We start from the raw sequence: 21,662 nt of genomic DNA on the forward strand, positions 1-21,662 counted from the left end.
CTTTTTTGAAGGGTGTAGTGCACATCTCCTGAAACCAATTTAAATTATTAAACCATATTCTTCAAGAAGAACATGGTTCCATTGCTGGTATTGAATATGTTTAACCCGAAATCAAAGTATGAATTGATGGTCATCTATAGAAACATTAACCCAAACCCACTCAGCTCAGAGGTCATTTTCACTCTTTCCACCTCAGACTCTCTGAATGACACAAAACAAGAGCTAAAAACAGCCACAAGCATCTTGGCAGCCAGGGGAGAAGGCATCCACAGTCTACCTTATCAGTGCACATGGAGACATTAGCCCCTCTGTAGAGTGTTTGGTTTCTTAGCCTGACTGTAGGGAGGAGATACACAGGAATCCATTCCCCCTTCCATTTAGTGCTCTCAAAACCGAGAACCTGGTTGGAAAAGTCTAAATTGTAATGGGCTTCATATACAGTATCATCTCCCACTGTTAAGAGGGAGATAATTTTGTCCTTTTAAGAACTTGAGGCCATAACTTTACAAACCTTTCCCGTGTGCATCCAGTTAACATTTTGTATCCAAGTGGTTCTTGTACTTATTTACTCTAAATACATTTAATATCTAAAGTATCAGACAGCAGACATCTTCATTTTTATTTTTCCTTTATTTAGAGAAACATTTATAAGCAATGACTTTAAGCACAATGAAGAAAGCAACACAAGAATTATGATATATTGTACATGAAACATCACAGTCACAGTTGGAGTGAAACACATTATCATATAATTTGTATTTAAAATATCCTCAAGGAGATACATTGAAACCATAACTCTAATTAAATAATTTTCTCCCCAGACTTACTTATCTTTCAAAGATAACTGAAAGTAAATGAAAATTTACAAACTAGTAAATACTACTACCAAAAGAATATTTACTCTTATGATAAAATAAATGCTAAACAACACACTATTAAAGTGGAATAATAAGCAATTTAAATATTATTAAATAAGTACATTACTAGGTTATACACCAAGGCAGAAACTCTAACCTATCATATTACCACCAAGTCACTGATTATTTGAGTCTGGTTCTTGTATAACATTCACATTCTAGGGCGTGTCTTTGGCTTTGAGGACATACTGGGAAGTAAAGCAGACACGGTCCTGCCCCCGTGGAGCTTCCAGTCTAGCGTACCAGAGCACTACAATACCACATGGCCTCCACCCAGAGGAAACAACAGCTGAGCCAGGATCTGCAGTGTAAGGGTTAATCAGTGGGCCAGGGGCATAAAGGAGAGGAAAGAAAGCTTCAGATAGAGAGAGTGAAGGAAACGTAAAGCTCCTGAGGTTCACAACATTTTCTATCGAAGAGACTCAGATACTTGGGGACTACAGTGAAGTTTTGCTTGTCAGCGAAGAGCTAACAGCAAGGTCCGTCTTTTCAAAGCTAACGTCAATCCATTTTTTTTTTTTTCCGGAGCTGGGGACCGAACCCAGGGCCTTGCGCTTCCTAGGTAAGCGCTCTACCACTGAGCTAAATCCCCAGCCCCACGTCAATCCATTTTAACGAGTGAGCCTATCACCGTCCTGTTTTCTAGCCTTCTAAGGAATAACCCCCTTTTAAAACTGAATTGGTGGTAATAGATGGTATCCTTTAAAAAGAGGACCTCATTTTTTATTAATAAAACGAAAACCTCTGGTCTTATAAAACCACAAAATCTGGGAACTGCTGTAGAAAATGTGTAACCATGGCGTTGCCAAAGGGGGGTGGGGCATGCAGAAAGGCTACAGAGGACCGGGTCGTTAAAGCAAGGCAGTCCTGAGAGAGCTTGAGATTTTTATCCCAAAACGATGGGAGTGATTTTCAGCAAGGGAATGAGCTCTAGTAAAGTCTCTGACAGTTCATTCTGAAATGCTGTGGGTGGACTCTGTAGAGAAAGGCCAGGGGACCCAGATAAGCAGCACTGGATTGCCTCAGTAAGAGGAAGAATGCAGTCAGATGTATAGTGGAGTTTGTGGGGCTGAGCAGGAAACGGTGGGTGTAGTAACAGAGAAACCCAGTGGCATTTGGTGAGTTGGCACGCTGGGTGAGAAAATGGGGGCGAGGGTGCTGGGACCAGTGCCAAATCCTTTTCATTTGGAAACAGAATTGACTGAGCTAATCTTGAACTGCAGAATGTAAGAGACAAGTGTTTTGTGAAGGAAGGATTTGAGGACGCGTTGAACTACAGATATCTTTGTGTTTAGAGGTCTGTTAGATCAACGTCGACCAGGAACTGCTCTGAAACATAGGAGACAAAAGGTTGAACTTCAGCTCTAACGTTATGGTCCCAAGCAAAACCGATCACAACCACGATTATTGAATGGAATTTCCCAGAGAACACAACGTATCAGAAAAGGAAGGAGGATGTGACACTGCCTGCGGGATGTGCCTGCAGGAAGAGGAGCAGCATAGAGAAGCAGAGGCAGAGAGGTTGGGGAGGAGGGCTGAGAGGGAAAATAGCAGTATCCGTATCATAAAGACCAAGGACAGAACTGGAAATGGAGTTAGATGCCACAAGAATCAACAGGAAGGGGAGCGAAAGTAGTTTATAGAATTTAGCAGTGAGGAAGTTGTTAGGGACTGAGCCAAGAAGCTCAGGAGAAGCTGGATCACAGGGTGGGTCTGCAAACACAGATGAGCTCCTCTAGGGCTGGCATATGCATATGTGCGTGTTTGGGGGTGGGTGAGAAAGGGGTTATTTACCTTTGACGCCTAGACTCTCAAACATTGAAAGGGAGAATCTGAAGACTCGTAACAACTGAGGACAATCAAATACAGCCTGTTACTTATCTTAGAAGCCTAAACGTCTTTAAGAGTGTACATGTTCTTCCCGTAGGGACATGACACAGCTACAAAATTCTCAGCGGTGTTAAATACACTTAAGAATACAAAATGATTCCAGTGACTTCTCCAGGGGAATCACAGTTTTTTTTTAAAAAAATACTTTAAGAATCACATTTGAAAATATAATTGTAAGGTTATATTAGCTTCAGCTATTGTCCGTAGAGATCGTATTCTTTAAATAACAAGTATCTTTGCAACGCTGCTGGGAGAGGAAGCTTCTCCATGGAGGCTGGCTGGCAGAGTCGCTGGAGTCCTATAGCTCTGCGAATTTTTAATCGGCACAGATGCTTCAGTGAGCAAGGATTCTCTAAAATAAACGGGGAGACGGGGAGAAAGTTTTATTGGCTTCACACATGAGACGCAGATTGTCCCAGAGTAGCACGAGGTACATTTCTGAAAATACGAACTTTAGCAGCTGATGACCCTGACCTCGATTCACATGTCAATGAAGTACTCTAGCCTCGCCCCAAAAGCTCCCTGAGGACAGGAATTCCGTCTGTGTCTGCGTCTGTGTCAGGAAGGAGCGAGTCTGGTTCCTGATGGGTGTCCAGTTTGTTAATTAAACAAATGGATTGGATGGTAAATAGGAAATGGCCCCACATTTCTCCTTTGTTTTATTTTAGAACTAAATATTACATGGACATATTTCTTTATTTCCTCTCTTCTCTACTAGTTTTTCTGGTGAATATTTATCAGTAAAACATCATTAAGACCGTTTCACAAACCGTTCACGAGTCAGTCTGAGGCCTGTTTCCAGTGTCTGCCACATACCAGATACTAACCTTTACATATCTGGTGATATGTAAATATATTTTTTCCAAATTCCTACTCTTTATTAGATTTGTAACACGGGTATTTTATACCAACAAAAAGAACCAGTAAAGAGGCAGCATAGAAGTGGCAGGGTAGAACAAGTACACAAGTAAATGTTGGCTCTGGACTCAGTCAGCCGGGATTAACACCCTGTCTGTGTTACTTTGTGTGACCTTGCAGAGTGGCTTAACCCCTATAATTAGTATTCTGGTTTATGTAAGATGGGTAACAATAGTATCTGCTTCATAAGATTGTCTGAGGGATAAACAGTTCAAACAGACTACTAGAAAAATCTTTGATACACTGGGCTGTAACGTTCAATAAATGTTGGGGGAGGGGGACAGCTCAGTAGCTAATATGTTTGCTGTTCAAGAGTTCAGTTTATTAGGGAGGCAGAAACAGATAGATACCGGAAGCCCACTGGCCAGCTAGCCTACCTAATCAGAAACCCCCAGAGGAATGACATCTGATGTTCACTTTTGATCTACATGTGAACATACACATTCCTTTGAACTGCTACACTCATGTGGCACACACACACACACACACACACACATACACACACACACACACACACAGACGCAACACAAAGAAACATTAGGGACTATTCACTTCAGTGATGAACGTGATCCCATTCTGCTATATTTGATTATAAAATTTCAAACTACATTCTTTTAAGTATTAAAAGAAAGTTAGCCTTGGTGTCATAGACCTATAATCCCAGCATTTGGAGGGCAAGGCAGGAAGGTCATAGGTTTGAGGTCAGCCTGGGATACATACAGAGCTTCAGACTAGCCTGGGCTGCATAGCAAAATCCCGTCTCAAAAATGAACGAGGCCAGTTTCTACAAACGTGAGGCACCAAAATAGGCACCTTGCCACAGTCTGTAAGATCGCAATTTTATTTTGTGCCTTAACGAACCAACCATCTTACTTGTAGCTGGAGGAACCCTGACATCCAGTGGTTTACCACGCTCACAGCAACCGACTGACAAGCTGCTGCAGAAACAAACGGCTGACATCACAGAAAAGCATCCCAACTTCACTCTTACCCGGAGTATCTTTCCAAATCTACCACAACTAGAAATTCATTTACAGTAGTAACACGTTCTCATTTCCTAGAAAAACCTGTTCTGCTTCTGACCGAGATAACAGGGATTACTACAGAGAAAGCCACTATTATACCAAGCGATACACACAAGGCTCAACCCCTGGCTTTGCTATTCCCTGTGCCCAAGACTTTAGGAAATTAATTTATTTGTACTTTGGTGGTATTCTCATTTTGAAATAGACAATCCGTTGAAGCCTTTTGTTTTTGAAAATTTAAAACTCGGCACTAACTACATACACATAGTTTCACGCATTGGAAGCATTAACCAGACAAACATGGTCGCCTACCTCAGTAAATAGAACTTCAGTCAGCCACAGAAGATGGTTGCTCAGCCTTCCAACCTGCATTCCTCCTTCTCCCATAAACCACCGTGATCCCCACTTGTCCAGCAATCACCCCTTTTGAAGTCTCATCTTCTAAGTGATCCGTCCCTACACTAATTACAGGACTGACAAAACAATGTGACCTCCCTGCCTTGGCCTCCAAATGCTGGGCTTACAGGCATATGCCTTCGTTTTAGTAGTAAAAGAATATAACTTAAAATTTAACATCAAATATAACAAAATGTGACCACTTTTATCATTGAAGTGAATAGTTCCTAATGTTTCTTTTGGTTGTGTGTGTGTGTGTGTGTGTGTGTGTGCCACATGAGTGTGGCAGTTAAGTGAATGAGTGTGTGCATATGTAGGTCAGCAGTCAACATCATATGTCATTCGTCTGAGCCTTTCCTTTAGCAGGAGGCCTAAAAAGTTACAGAATATTCTTTAAATATCTTATGACCTTCAAGCTTGTTCTCATCCATTTTTATCCTTACTCAATAAAGAACCCAAATTCCTATGTTTTCCCATGGTGTAGCTCCGTGTCCCATTGTCTCCTCCATTGTTTTGAAAGCTGGCAGCTGAGTCCAGAGATTGATCCTACTTATCAATCACTGTTCGGCCAGTGATTTTCTCTCCTCTGGGACCTCCACGATATGGATATGACACTGGCAATAGCCAAGGTTTAACAAGCACATCCATTTGTTTATTCAAGGTATAGAATGATAGTTACGTAAGTTTTCATTCACTATTTAAGATACGTCATGAAGAGATTTGTCGCTCATCTATTTTCGGTTACTTGTGATATGTTTCATATAAAAAAAGGCAGGAAAAAAGGCTTACATGTTTTTAACGAATTTGAAGGTAGGTCGATTCTCTATTAACCCTTCGAAATGATCCGGTTTTAAGGTATCGTGTATTTAGACACTTTGGACGTATTAATAATACTCATTGAAACAACTGTGTTTTTGAAACTTGAATGGTCCTGTTTGGCCACTGAGGGTCTCGTTAGGGTGGCTCATGGACTCTTCTGACCGGGTTCTGATAGTCACTGAGTTTCTTGGCTTCCTGACATGAGCAGATGCTCCAGGTTCAGTCTCACAAAGTCCCTCCCATCAGTTGTCACTTCTTTTTGTAGGAATTGGCATTTCCACACCAAATTCCGTGCGAGAGGGATGCTCAAAACTAGTATGGTCATTGCTAATTGTAAGCGTCTCTAAGGATAGGAAAAACTCACTCGTAGTCACATTCACAACACACACGCGCGTGCACACACACACACACACACAATAAGCAAATACAAATTTAAAGTAAAGGAAATATTTGTTTTTACCTATTATTTGGCGGATTTCGGGCCATTCTCTCTGTACTTCTAGCACAGACTTCAGTTTTGCACACAGAGGGACATAATCCATGTAATCTATCAGTATGCGGACAATGTTGCCCACCAGGTGCTTCATCCACGGAACTGTAATGAACTCACAGAACTGAGAAAAATGACAACAGTTAATTTAGTGATACTTTAGTATATTAAACACATAATTGGTATTATCTTTTTATGGGAATGAAAACATTCATGATTATGATGAAAAATGAAAAAGAAATGTCATTTGAACTATTATTACTTTGAACAGATAGTACTAAATGCATTTTTCATGTTTCTGTTGGGATCATAGTGAACATGACATAGAAGGTTTTTTTCTCTCTAGCCCCAATATTCCACCAAGTGGGTACAGGTGGATAATTTCATTTTAAAATTGTTTGACACCCTGTTTCCAACCTAAGAAAAGAAATAGCCTTTTTTCCTGGCCCACTTTATGTATATCTGTCTACAGTAATAAGAAATAAAAAATGAGAAGTATATAAATTAAATTTTCCATGCCGTAACATCCTTAATTGAGTGACGTTTCATGGGTTAAACTGGAAGATTGTGTATTTTATTTACAATATAAAATGCCCTCCAGAATAGGTTATAATTTGGCTATAAAACAAGACTTAATACCATTAATTCTAAAGCCATTTCATTTATATTTTAGGACCACAGTGCTATATATCTAGGAATCTGTAACAGGAAGAAATTTGGATATTTTATAAATAACTAAACGTTAAATGACATACTCTTGATCAACTTTGGCAGTCCACGAATAAATCTAAAGGGTTAAAAAAAATTAAAACGTAAAGATTCCTGAAGAGAAAAATGAGTTGAAGGACTGATCCAAAACAAAGACGGAAAGGAGCTCACCGGATTATCTTTTATTACGCAAGACGTCCATCCCGGCAGTCCCTCCTCCTCTATCTCTGACCACACAAATGAGTTCCCAAAGATGTCTCCGTGCATGCAGTCAAAGCACAGCTCCACTTGGTAACCATTGTTCAGCAGCAGTCTCAGCATGATCTCATCATTTAGGGCGTACTGAATGGCACTGGGGAAGCGCGTGTCATTCACATGCATAAAGTAACAGTTGACGTTAGCCCCGTAGGAGAGGAGCAGCCGGACAATTTCATGTCTATTGGCCCTCACTGCCACGAGGAGACAGTTGAGGGGATCTAAGTTAGGGTCTGCCCCTGCAGCCAGAAGGACTTCAGTGCAGTGGACATCATTATTAGAGACCGCAAAATACAGCGCAGTCTTTCTCTCGTCATCGTAGCTCTGGGAAATGTGGTCGGCGAGCAGGGCGTTGACATCAAAACCATTTTCAATGAGCAGTTCGAGGCACTGGGCATTTTGTCCATCGGCTGCTGAGTGAATTGGGGTTAGGCCACTTTTCTCAATTGCGTGTTTGGATGTTACTGGGATCAGATATTTCAGAGCACTAGAGGAAAAAACAAACCTCCTATAAACTCCATTGCATAAAGAAAATCAAACAACTAAATAAAGCTTGTCTCGTTAGACAAGTGAATTTACTTTGTTTAGCTTTCCATATTTCCTCTACATAACTTTGTGAGACTTGTTTAACCTTTGCGAGTCAAGAGACTCCTGTTTAATTTAATGGGATTTAGTTGAGTTTCAATTTAGTTTCCTATCCTAAAAATCCCCAGGGAACATCCCGTATCTTGCGTGTTTCGTTCTAGGTTTGAGTCCTCAGGGCTCTCCCCACACTTCTGCCTCTTGACAACAAAGTTTATAAATCAATAGATGTGATTGCCAAATTGCCAAAGAGTCATGGCATAGAAGCACACTGCATAACCCTGACCACTAGAAACCATGCAGTCTTGGCAAATGACTTGCACAGCATACACATAACCCTTTCATTTAAAGATGAACAATATAAAGGCTTAAGGGGAACAGGACTTGTCCAAGGTCCTACCTTGCATGTGAAAGGAAGAGATGGAGTTTTAATCTTTCGATTCTTATTGTTTCTATTTCATTGATTCTTAAGCCACCTGTTAATATCGCCCACATACATCCTGTCTCCTATACAGCTCACAATGAATTCTTAGTGAAAAGCAGAACCTTCCGTATTCCATCAAACCTGTATTGGTCCAGATGAAATAGCTGTTCCCAAGCTCATGTTTCTAACTACATGTGATGAATGCTTGTGAATTTCACACTTCACTCACCATGTAGCCACTCAGGAGAGCCACAACCAAGGATAACTTGATCTCCTGTGCCTAACTCAGAGCTATCATGTGTGAATTTATGAACACTGGGAGTAAATCCAGGTAAACTTTAACAACATGTCACTTCGCATCAATTATGCGTCACTGGTCCCTTAACTTGGCCAGTGTGGCTACCAGAAATAATAAACCCTAGCTCTCTCAAAGGTTTTGAAAGTGTGACTTATTTTTTAATTTCTGAAAATCATCATCGTTCGGTGGAGAGTTTAATGTTGTGGTTCTAGGCTTCTATTACTGCATTGCTCATAACATTTTGTGGTGGAAAATTCTACTCAGTCTAGGATATAATGAATCTTTTCTATTTAACAATATACTCATCGTTAGAGTATCATATACACTCTGCAATGCTAGGAAATAGCTGAAGTACAGCACAGCATGATTACAAACTCTAGTCCTTGGTCAACGGCAAAAAGTTCAGAGACTTCGTAGTCATTTGTTGAACTTTTAAAAAAAAATGTAGAATTGTCAAATGGTGAAGATTTCTCAATTATAACGTTATTCCTTTACAAGGAACACTTTTTACTATTAAAAAGAATATTACAAATTCATTCTGTGAAGGTTAAGAGTATAGAATAAGAGTGAAAAAGCTATGAAATAATTTCCAAGCATCGAAATTAAAAAAAAAAAAAGTGTGGCTATTTCCCTTGGAGACTTGGGGAATATCACATATTGAGAGATTATACTGTACACATGCCTTAGTGTTTTTTGTTTTGTTTTGTTTTTTTAACTTAAAGTGATCGCCTTGATATCTTACTTACAGATAATGTCCCTCATAGGCAGCTCGATGTATGGGAAGATGCCCCGCCCTGTTGGGTACGTTGCCGCTTCCTCCGTATTTCAGCAAGAGGGAGATGCAATCAGGGTTTCCACCTCCTGCTGCCTCAAATAGCACAGATGCCCCATCATCCGCCAAAGCAAACACATCACCACCTGGCAGTGTAAAGCACGTGGCTTAGATGGCTGAGCAGTGTTAAGACTGTCTGTTAAAGCAGTCTGTCATTTTTTTTTCCTTTCTGATAAAGGCTTAACCATTCGATAACAGGCAACATGCTTCATTTTACTAAACTCTCAAGGAAAGGGAGTCACAAGAACGTGAATGAAAACAAGCCAGTCCTGCTTCGAGAAATATGATCACGAGACTTTTAAATTTGATAACAGGTAGCAGTCTTTCAAAAATATATATGGATACCTACAGGGCACAAAACTGAATAAGCCTGACTCACAGAGCTTAAAGAGCAAATGAAAAGGTAACTAGAGAACACACAGTGTAGCCAGCTTTGGGGACAGCTTTGTAGAACATGTACCATAAAGGGAAGAGAGCCATCTCTGATAATGGACCTGCTGCTTACTTCATGGATTGGAATTCATTTTTTTTTATGTGTCTCTGTTTCTCCCTCTGTAAGCTAATGTAGCTTATTCCTCTGTGATTATGTGATAATTCAATGAAGTTACATTGGGAAACACAAAAAGTTGCTAATTTTCACCCATACAAGGTCCTTTGGGGGATCGTGTGGTTCACTTATGGATGAGGAGTCTGGGGCTTGGGCATATAAGTTGACAAGGGTCTCGTAGAGAGGAGGTGGAGCTAGGAGCTAGCGGTTAGAAATTGAGTTTCTTCCTGGCTGTACAGTTGAAACATTGGAGGTCTGAGGGGTAGGGAATGACACCATCTGTTGGAGAGGTTGGGAAAGGATTTATGAGAATATCTCGAGAGACTCACTTTGAATTTTTACTGAATATTATCCTAAGTGAGAGCAAGGATCTTGACCTAAATTGACGCAGAGAGAACAGCCATATTCTGTTTTGCCAGATATGCAGATTGGAGTAGTGAAGCTCAAGGCCTGGAAGAGCCATTCTAATTATCAGAAGCCATTGCAGCGGTGTTTGGAATACAACACATTATTGATGTTGCACTTGAGCGAGAGGAACTCAAGCTGTAGTGCATGGTATGGGTTCCCTGACAGGAAGAATAGAAATCTGGAGAAGAGTTAGCAAATGATCATACTGGTCTAGGAAACTCGGGAAGGACCTGACAAAGAAGGCAGACACATGGCAACGTGACGATAAGGCAGACTTTGGTACTTTGCAACAGTTGGGTTTGGGAAAGAAAGTGATAGAGATTTAGAGATAAATCCAACCTCTCGGTCCCAGTTAAGAGGGATTGAGACATCAGAAAATGGAAGGGAGGAAAGATTCAGCCAAGATGACAGTTAAGGCCTTCCTAAATCTATGTGGAAACTGGGCTGCCTCTAGAGAAAGCAATCAGGGCTGGTCTTGCAGATCTCCGTTGGTCATGATGAATAGAGGTTAAGTCGTAGAATCGGGGTTCAGTGGGGGTCCAGGATAAAGCCCCACCCCTTTATACTCAGGAGAGAGAGGAAGACAGAGTAACTCCCTTCACGTACCTTTGTGAATAAGATGCTCCAGCACATCACAGTGGCCATACTCAGCGGCGACCCCTAAGGGCGTGACTCCAAAGCCATCTCTCAGGTGGACATCGCCTCTGTGATTCAGGAGCAGAGTGATAATATCTTTGCGGCCTTGCTTCGCTGCTTCATGCATTGCTGACCACCTCTTGACACAGGGCTGGTCAAGGCTGGTGTTGTATTTAATCAGTGCAGATACTATGTCATAGGAGCCCTGTTTTATAGCTTGAACAGAACGTTAACATGAAGTTGCCTTATTAACACGAGGACTTCAGATGGAACTGATTTATTTAAACTAACATCAAAATAGCTAGCAGCCATTCTCCCTTCTTGTAAAAAGATAGCGTATTCCTCGTGTGCTTTAGCTTTCTCATGCCCAGATTTCTAGGTATGCAGTCCTAGTCTGTAGGACTCAGAGTGGGTAAGAATTTCACGACAAGTGGTCATCACCAAGATAGAATTTTGTGGGTATCCATTCCCAACTTCAATCTCTTTACCAAAAATATGGGGGCATACTATGTATGTTGTACAAATTAAATAATGTATTTAAGCATTAACTATGGTACCCAGTATAAAATATGAGCACAATAAATTATTCTTAGTATTGGTATTATTCCTAGGAGGCTGGTCTCCATGGAAACAAGTATTTTCCCTACCAAAGATACCGTTCATCAGCAAATTGTACTTCAGTCGAGGAACAGGTAAAGAGCTGGACCCTACCTCAGAAGAGGGAGGTGAAGTGCCTCTCTTCTTATTATTATGTTGCATGCTGATAAACGCCACTTCCTGAACTCCCCACCTGCCACTGTGGTTCTGAGGTGCATGACCTCATCCTCTTAGCTGCTGTCACTGCTAAGAGGGGTGAGCTTGATTTTACCTTATTGCTATTGTTTCTGGTTTTTAAGTTTTAGGGGCAAAATCTCATGATAATGGGTCTCTTTCCTTTACGATGCCACCTGTCTGCTTCCCTCTGGAAGATGCTATTAGCGTGACTGACCTTTCTTCATGGAAAAAAACAAAACAAAACAGAGTATGCAGGAAATGTTCAATTAAAGTAATTTCTTAAAATTTATACTTTCATTTCTTATTTAATTCTTTGGAAGAATGTATTTTCCATAGAAATAATAATTCCATTGGTGGGGATTCATCCTTTACAGGTAATCTGTAAAGACTGTCTAAGCTAATAACCAACCGAAATAATTAAATCCATAAGGCGCATTATGAGTCAACATAATTGATAATAAAATATGAACTTATGTGTAGTTTTATACATAGTCTTTTATGTATGGGTATTTAAATATAAATTCTATAGAATTTGAAAATCAGATTTTCAATTTCTTTATTAGAATTTATATGGTTTACATATTCAGATTTCTAATTACAATTTTACTTAACTAGAATTGGTATTACTTAAGATACCCTTGGAAATCTGCAGTTTGCTGGCTTCCCCTGTTTATTTCTGCTTTGTCATTTTCTTCCCTCTTCTGAATTCATGAGTTTCATTAGTAATTTACATAGCATCTCCAAGTGATTCTCTGACTCAGAAAACTCACAGAGAAGGGAGCTCTGAGACTTCTGGGTAAGGACTGAGAAAGTGAAAGAGGAACGAGCTGAGGAAGGTACATTTTGATTTGTGAGGTAGACTGTCAGAAGTGACATGGACTGTGAACGTGGAGAGTCATGGAGAACGGAGACCAGTGGATCCGAGACCCCAGGATCTCAGAGCTTCCACACCCAGCTGTGCTGGCTACGGTCAGCATGAAGATCCAGCAGAGGAAAGATGGACACCATGGCCCCTGGATGAACACAGAGTGCATCCAAGGGCAAAAACCATCCTAAGTGTCAGATCGCCACAAATCTGATACTTTACCACTCATCAGGAAACGCTAACACGACTGTATTCCATCGAGCACAGCAAGTCAGAGCCAGATGGCTGAGCAGGAGGAGGGGTCCTGGGTGGTCTTAGGCTTATTTCATTTTTGCCATCTGAGCATACGGCATGAGTAGGCACAAAGATGAAGGATTAAGTCAAGAAAAACATTAAAATGGGGTAACATAGAGAAAGGACCTTTCCCCGTCTTCTCTCTCCCTTGTGCATTAATGATCCATGAGCAGCAAGTTTCAAAGAACAAAACATAACCTCACCTTGATGGTCCATTTTTTTTTTTTAAAGTCCATTGATGCTGTCTCTATATTTCTCAAGAGATTTCGGGAAATTAAGACTCTGAGTTTTTGCTGCTGCAATGACTTTTTATTAAATTCCCTTAATTCACTCTCCGTATGTGCCTTCCTGGTAGCATTTGCATTAATTTTCCACTTATGTTTATCTAGCTTTTCTACAAATTGCAAGCAAAAGAGTAATCGATGCCTTTAAATCCAGAATGCCCAGCAAAGCATCTGACTTAATATGGCTTCTCTTTTCTCGGGGAACTATCATAGATGAGCCCTTACCACGGTTTCGCAGACAGGATATAAGTCCACAGAGTTCAGGTACCAAACCCCAAATTCTTATTCCACCCACGTGTCCCTCAGAAAAGCCAATGTTATCTTGGGTCATACACAGTCGATCTCACCTCTTTCTTTAGTCATCAGATTCTTTGGGTTGTTACCGTTTGTTTTTGGTTGGTTTGTTTTTGTTTGTTTGTTTTGTTTTGTTTTTCAAGGCAGGGTTTCTCAGTGTTGTCCTGGCTGCCCTGTTCCGGAAATCAGCCTGGCCTCAAACTCAGAGGTGCGCTTGCCTCTGCTTCCTGAGCGCTGGGTTTAAAGGGCATGGACCACCACTGCCTGGCCAATCGTCATATTCTTAGTCAGCATTAGTAGGAGATGAAGGTTGAGAAGCTGATGCATAACAAGGTTCAACTGCCACCCTTTCTGCACAGTGCCACAGCTGTAAGCTCTTAACCGGGACCAAGCTCAGTACCGTCCACAGCATCTCCTCTCCTCTCGATTCTCACGTGACTATCCTGACGTAGAACTGATGCTCCTCTTTCCCTCATCCTCCCTAGCACCTTCTCTGGCAGCATCTTGCACACACAACTCTCCCTTCCATCTTGACCTTATCTCGTGGGCATTCCTTTAGACACCCATGGTGTCACTGAACTAATTAGCACCCTCCTGCTTTTCTGTATACTAAGAGTTAAACTCCATGGCAAACTTCCATGATGCCTTTTGTGGGACGGGAGAATGAAATTCATGGGCAGATGACGTAGGGCTGGGAGCATAGAAAGGTTGGGGAAGGGAAGGCATTCAGACAAAATTTTAGCCATTTCTCAGTGGTTCCTAAAAAAACACTTATTAAGGGTTGGGGATTTAGCTCAGTGGTAGAGCACTTGCCTAGCAAGCGCAAGGCCCTGGGTTCGGTCCCCAGCTCCGAAAAAAAGAAAAAAAAAACACTTATTAAATATTTATAATGGTTTCAAATTATCAAAATTCTAGGAAAAAACCATTTACCAATCAGAAGAGGTGTCTCTCCTTTGTCATTTTTGGTGTTGGGCCATACCCCTTTTTCTAGCAACGTCTTGACATTTTCCACCAGACCAGCTTTGATTGCCAGAGTCAAGGGCGTTTCTCCATCACAGGTCTTGAATTCCCAGAGTGTCTTATAGGATGCTGAGATGTGAAAGCATTTCGTTGAGAAGTTAAAAGCCACACCTGCTTTTGTGATTTTGTATAAATCAGAATCACCTAATACTATACACATAATATCGAGTAAAATAATAAAAAAAATTACCAAAGGACAGTGAGGATCAGCAGACACATAGATTGGCTAATCCAGCTGACAACCAGGGAAACCAACATCTATGCCTCGACTTATTTATCTTTAAAATAGGTTATCAATTCTCATTTCTTAATGCATTGTAAATTAATTCCCCATCTTTTAAATATGTAAATTGTATATGAGATTGGTTTTGTCAAATGAAGAATATAAATGAGAAATATATATGAGTAGACATCTCTTTGTGCTACAGAAGAAAGGTCATCAATGCCATTTATATCCACCAATCTGGCTATCTAATTCTCTAATCGTCTGGCTAATTATCAAATATTTCTCAACTCTCGAAGCAAAAATTAGAAAGCAACGCTGAAGCTTAAAGGTAAGACATTCTCAATATATTTTATACAATGCAGAGATGTGGAAAAATACCAAAAATAGAATGCTGTGTTGATTTATCACAGCGATGTTTACATTATTAAAATATTAATGTAGTATAGGGACAACCATTATTTGTTGTAACATATGTATATATATATATGTGTGTGTGTGTGTGTGTGTGTTGTGTGTGTGTGTGTATAATTTTGGAAACTAGATCAAGAATAGTTGAAAATGAAAAATTTTAAATTAACTCTTAGAAATCTTTTAGTTTTTCTCTACGTGTATTTGTGAGACTATGTGAGTAGATGCCACCTGTGTGCAGGTGCCCACTTAGGCCACAAGAGGGCGTCGGATCCGTTGGAGCTGGAGTTACAGGTGTTTATGAGCTGCCTGATATGATATCCTAACTGCTGAACCATCCTACCAGCCGCCGACCCCAACTAACTTTTAAAAGAAAACCAACTTTCTATTTGAATAAACTAACTTGTGACCTATGACACACTTTTATCCATCACACGTGATGACCGTAACTTTCTGACGGCCTGCATCTTGGGTGAGCAGATGCAAAAGTTCAATTGCAGAGGCCACACGCTGCGCTAGTCTTTCATGTTCGCTTGTTGTGTTCAGCTCGCACAGCTATAACATCTACAGTTTCGCTCTAGGTTTTTGTGGGTTTCCTTACCGTCCAGAACGGTCTCAAGTATCTGCTGAATGGGTTGAACCACAGCCTCATGCAATGGGAACCACCCCTTCTCGTCCGCTTCTTCCAGGGCATATTTATGTAGCACATACTCCTGGAGCTCAAAAATGTGACCTACGCAAAACGTGTGGACGCGTTACACGCTGGCCCTGACCAGGGGGACGGACACTCGGCTCCACCCCCTTGTAGCATGCACGCCCACTCACCTTGCCTGATGGCCTCCACAAGCTTTCTGTTTTGGTCACTTAGTTGGACCGATCTGGCAGAGAATAAGAAAAATAATCAAGCCTTATTTGTCCTAGTGATGCATTTCGAGGATCTGAACAATAGACTTTAGTTTTTATAAGTATATATGTAATAATACTAATTTTCAAGAAAATCATGTAGCTGGTATGCTCCACTTGGAAAATTTCTCTGAAGTCTGACACAGAGTGCACTAGCAAAGTACAGGACTAAGAGGTTTTGTGGGAGTCTCGCGAAGTAATAGATGTGGGATAAATGACTGGAGTCAGAATCACGGGCTGCAGGTCATAGGCTGAGTTCATGACTCGGGAAAAGTGGGGTAGCCTTTCTGGACGTTGTTTTCTTCACCTGGATGGGGTTAGATAACTTTCAAAACTACGTGCACAATAAACGTTACCTGGCTCTTAGGAATTGCTGAGAGATAGTGTGAGTTTATGTCCCGTGGACATGTTAGATGTATTTAACCAATTGGTTAACAGGCCGAACATTGAGTATACTCCCAGTCAGTGGTCTGGCAGTCAGGAGTTAAGCTCACAGGACAATCGTGTGGCATGGTGCTCGTTAAACGGAAACAGGAACTTCCTAACAAAAGTATTAGCTCTGTTAAGCAGAAGCTCTTGCTAGCATTACGGGTTTCTGAATGCCTTGTGGGGAGCTCTCAGAGTCGAAAATCTGTCAGAGGTTTTAGCAACTATGAAAATGTTTAAAGACCACACAGTTTTATGTAACATGTACCCTTTTAAAAGTTAAAAGATCATGTTTACTTTCAAGAGTTGAAGAGGAGGTGTTTGGAGAGGTAGTTAGCTGGTAAAGTGCTTACTGCCTGGGCATAAGAACCTGATTTCTGATTCCCTGGTCCATGATTGTAACCCCAGGCAGAGAAAAGACAATGCCTGGGCCTTGTCCAGCAAGGCAGTCTAGCTAAATGCCAGATACGGTGAGAGATCCCACTCAATACTGACCTCTGGTCTTGTCAGAGGTGTGTACAATTGTGCTCATGAGTGCATGCACACACACACACAAACACATAAACATACACGGCACACACACACACACACACACACACACACACAAGTGCACTTCACACACAGCTCAGAAGCAGTAATTTCATAGCAACGAGTAGACTCATAAGCACTAGTAAGTTCCAGACTAAAATTTGAGACACAATAATAGAATGTAAAGGTTAACCGAGGCCTAATGTTTCATCGTGTGTCATGCATAGCAGGCACTATTTTTTGCAGTTTTAGATTCTATCATCACTATGTTTACAACATCAGTTTTATGTATGTTTTAACGTGTCTACTCACAAGGGTTAGCGGAGAAGCCGGCAGCTCGCATACATGTAATAATGGACCGTCTGTCAGTCTGTTTTACACGGTTCTCACAAATGTATTCAAACTTTACTCATTGTTCTCCTAAAGGCCACATTAACTTAGGTCATAGGCAATCTCCGAACAAATTCATCTATGGATTTCCCACTTAGGAAATTGCCATTTTCTACCTGAGATGCAGATTTGTAGAACGGATTATTTAAATATCTGCAAAGTTGGCGTTTTTAAGTTGCTAGGCATCCCAGCAGAGAAAGAGTGTGTGTGTGACGGGCGAAGTAAGCATTTTATAGAGGAGGGCTGAGTCTCCCGGCAAATGCCTGCCACAAAGAAGTTTGTTGAAGGTAGTTGGTGAGAACGCTACCTTTCAGGGTGGAACACGGCCTGACTCGCTTCAATGGATTCCTGAATACAAAGCTGGATGTCATAACTGGCAAGATGCTCATCGTTAGGATCATCGTGAATATCCATATCTGCAAATAATTTTGAAAGAGTCGATTTCTTAGTCTCAACAAGGATTCAAAACAATAGGCGCGAGTAACGTAACAAATGCAAAATGAAAGCCTTCCCTTGGTAAACACACACAAATACCTAAGATCTTAATCCATGCATATGGAAACTCCACCCTATTAACCTCAGAGGTTCTATTGAAACTGTAATTACCTGCCCCTTGAGTGTCTACATCTTCTAACTTTGACTTCTCTACTGCCTCCAGAAGGCGCCGTGGTCTTTCATCATGCTTCCAGTGGATAATAACTGGGGCCCGTTATTTCACATAGTACATTAGAACCTTAGAAATGAGCTGGATCAAAGAGGATCCGTCAACGTCAAAGAGAGATCCTTTCATCTACAGTCCTCTGCTGCTCTCAGAACACCATTGGCATGTTTGAGACGAGACTCATGTTATACCTGGGACTGGCACTTCTGTAGATGCCCATTAATTCCTCTGACCATTTCTATCTATCCATCACAAGCCAAAGCTTTTGACCAGCCTTTTTCCCCTGCAGATACTATACAAAATGAAAATAAGTGCTCACTATGCTTTTTTTTTTCTAAAAAAAAAAAATCTAATTAGAAAAGTAAATATCTCTCTTTAGTGTTAAGTCAGCTCCTTTGGTGATAGGCAGGAAATTTAGTAAGTATAGAAGCTGAAAATAGTCCTACAGCGGGGTGACCAAGCAATATGAAATTATCATTAGTCAACAGTTCTGCCAAGCCCAATGCATTCCTTCTGACATTGGACACAGCACCGAGCCTTTTCAAGGAGAGAAACAGAAGCAAGGTCTGCAAGCAATTTCCAGACACAGTTGACTTGTGCTGTGCATCTATCGTCTCTGTTCTCAAGGTCAGATAATCTCGAAAGACAGATCATCTAAATATGATGATAGGCAAGGTCCCCCGTCTCAGGACAGACTGCACAGAAACTATAACATTGTGAGGATTTTGTTCATTTGGCCTGGTGGTATATCCTTTGTAGGACCAGCACTCAGGAGTCTGAGATAGGAGGTTCACAAGTTTCAGGCCGCCTTGAACTCCAACGATGAGTCCTTGTCTCAAAACATCAGAATAAGCAAAACAGCAACAACAGAGATACTGTTCTGGATAAGCAGCCTTACAACTGTTTTAGAACGGGACAGAGAGGGGTGCTGCTAGGAGACAAATGTGAGATGGTCCCACGCTCTACTGAGCATGCTCCCTAAGGCTGACATGACTGTCTTCTTGCAGGCCAGGCCAGTGTGCATGTCTGGGATCTTCTTCATTAAATAAATTCAAATGGTACATATTTATTTATTATAAACTAGCCCATTGCCGGTTGCCCATCGACTGTAAGTACACAAGATCAGAGTGTAACGGCAGTGTCTGGAGAAGAATGTCTGCATGATCTGGGGTCCCCACATGTACCTTCAATGATGAGTGAAGGAGATAATAAATGGATGAGGAGTATCTAGCTCTTCCTTGTTCTTACAACTGACCATTTCTCTCAGGAACGCAGTTCTTCTCCCAGCAGAACAAGCCGACTGCTGAGTCTGGATCTGGCTTCGTTTTCCTCTGCTCTGAGTTTTTACATCTGCTGCTTTCTTCAGAAGGCTGTCTTGGCTGCTCTGCACCCCGGTCCCCACTGCCTCAAGCCTGGCACAGGAGGCTTCCTCCTACAGCAGCCCTTATTGGAATTCTCCACTTCCTCTCTCGCCCCCTTTCAGTGAATGTCTCTTCTTATGCGACATTTTCCTGCCATTTGAATGTACATGCATTCCATATTTGCTTTGCAAATTCTTCACATACTTGGGTTTTTATTCTCATTGGACCATTGCTTTCCCCCGAGAGAGAACAAACCATTTTCTCTCTGGCAGTGCTGGGGACCCAGGGTTTCACAATGCAAGGCAAGCACTAAACCCCACCCTTTCACTTTTATAGCATTTTCTTGGATATGTCCACCCCTAATTTATCTGCTCTCCAAAGCGGAAAATGACTTCTCTCTGGGATGACATGAAGAGTTCTTGATACATTTTTTTTTAAAGTATGCACTGAGTTCTTCAGACAACAAAATTAGATGACCCAGTTAACCCTTAAGCACTGCTGCCTTTCTTGCTGATGTGACTGCAGACATGCTTGGCTATGGAATTAGTGTGGAAGGCAGCTTTACCTGTTCAAATACCCAGCTGATATCTAACCCTGATTGAAATGTGGGCAAGCAGTGCATGAAACACTGCTTGTTTCTTAGAGGCGAGAGTTGGCCTGTGAAAGAGACCCTAAAATTTTCAATAGTGTTTTAACCACCATCAAGAGGGATGCTATTAGCTGGGCAGGGTGATTGGTCCACAACTTTAGTGCCAACGATTGGGAGACAGAGGCAGGCAGTCTACATGAGTTCCAGAACAGCCAGGACTGTTACCCAAAGTCAATCAATCAATCAATCAATCAATCAAACAAACAAACAAACAAAATAGGGGAATGTTATCAGTATTCTTAGCTGTTTTATATACATAATCAAAATCCTGGTAAGATCATGAGGAAACCATGACAGAACAGACTCATCCTACAGGCTGTCTCCAGAAAAACTGACAGTTTAGATGACCATAAGGTCAGTATAAGTGCAGTCAGGTGTCAGAATGGCCATGAAAGGGTGGCAATGGAATGGCCTGGAGGTATTCATGAGGAAGCTGAAAAAGGCAGGTAGAGAGTGATGGATCTGTATTGAAAATTTGAATGACTAGGCTAATAGGTCAATTGGAAACTATTAAAGGTTAGAGCTGCTCGAGGATATGAAGAAAAAGCCTGATGCCATTTTGGCATCAAATATCTTACTTCTCAGTCTGGAAAAATTACTTGGCCCTCTATTAAGACAACTGTGCTGTAGAGCACTTAACATTGTTGTAGAGATCTCTGTCTCTCCCCAATGCATGAGTGCACATGCCTGCATGCCTGTGTGTGTGTGTGTGTGTGTGTGTGTATGTGTGTGTGTGTGTCTGTGTGTAGGCCAACAGTTGGGTATCTAAGTTGGATATCTTCCTCTGTGGTTCTCTCACATTAATTTTGAGAGAGACCCTCTCACTGAACCCGGAGCTCAGTTTCTGACAGACTAACTGGCTAGTGAGCTCCCAAGATCTTGATGTCTCCTTTCTCTTCAGCATTAAGGCTGCAGATGCTCATAACCATGCTTGGTGTTTCATACGGGTTCTGGGGATGTGAATTTGCACCTACTGCCTACTGATTAATTTTCCCAGCCTCAATAGCATGAGAATTTTATGTGACTTGATTTCATTTATAATACTTGTTAACCTTGCTAAGGGTAGAAACCCAGTTAATGGCAAATTATGGATTTCTTCTCTGAAGAGGAAGGTCAACTTTGAATATAGATTTAACTCATGAACATGCTGACGTTCTTCTATGTTTCAGACAAAAACAAAAAAACAGCTGAATTCCATATTTCTAAATGCTAAATCCATTGAAACTCTCACAGCTGATAACAGAACCTGAGGAGAATGCGTTCTTCCAAAGCCTTCAGAAGCTACAGTCTGTTGCTTTGAACAGAAAACACTTTGATCCTGTTCTTGACAGTCAGCTCTCAGTGACAATAACTCCCAAAAATAAACACCAGCTTCCAAAGGCACACAAATCATTGGCTTTGGCTCTCCACAGGGAGGTTTTATGTTGCAGAGGG

At 41.2% G+C, this 21,662-nt stretch overlaps 1 protein-coding gene across 1 annotated transcript; it reads right to left on the reverse strand.

Moving 5' to 3' along the window:
• Positions 1 to 2,917: 2,917 nt before the first annotated feature.
• Asb15 (ankyrin repeat and SOCS box containing 15) lies at positions 2,918 to 17,971 on the reverse strand. Its single transcript, XM_032905253.1, has 9 exons — positions 17,865 to 17,971; positions 16,136 to 16,188; positions 15,912 to 16,043; positions 14,587 to 14,745; positions 11,116 to 11,361; positions 9,469 to 9,640; positions 7,335 to 7,905; positions 6,426 to 6,579; positions 2,918 to 3,159 (listed from the first exon to the last, which is right to left on the reverse strand). Exons 1-9 carry the CDS (start codon positions 17,969 to 17,971, stop codon positions 3,002 to 3,004), a joined length of 1,752 nt encoding a protein of 583 aa, XP_032761144.1. The 3' UTR covers positions 2,918 to 3,001.
• Positions 17,972 to 21,662: the final 3,691 nt, after the last annotated feature.

The sequence above is a fragment of the Rattus rattus genome, chromosome 6 (genome assembly GCF_011064425.1).
Source record: "Rattus rattus isolate New Zealand chromosome 6, Rrattus_CSIRO_v1, whole genome shotgun sequence".
Classification (NCBI taxonomy): Eukaryota; Metazoa; Chordata; class Mammalia; order Rodentia; family Muridae; genus Rattus; species Rattus rattus.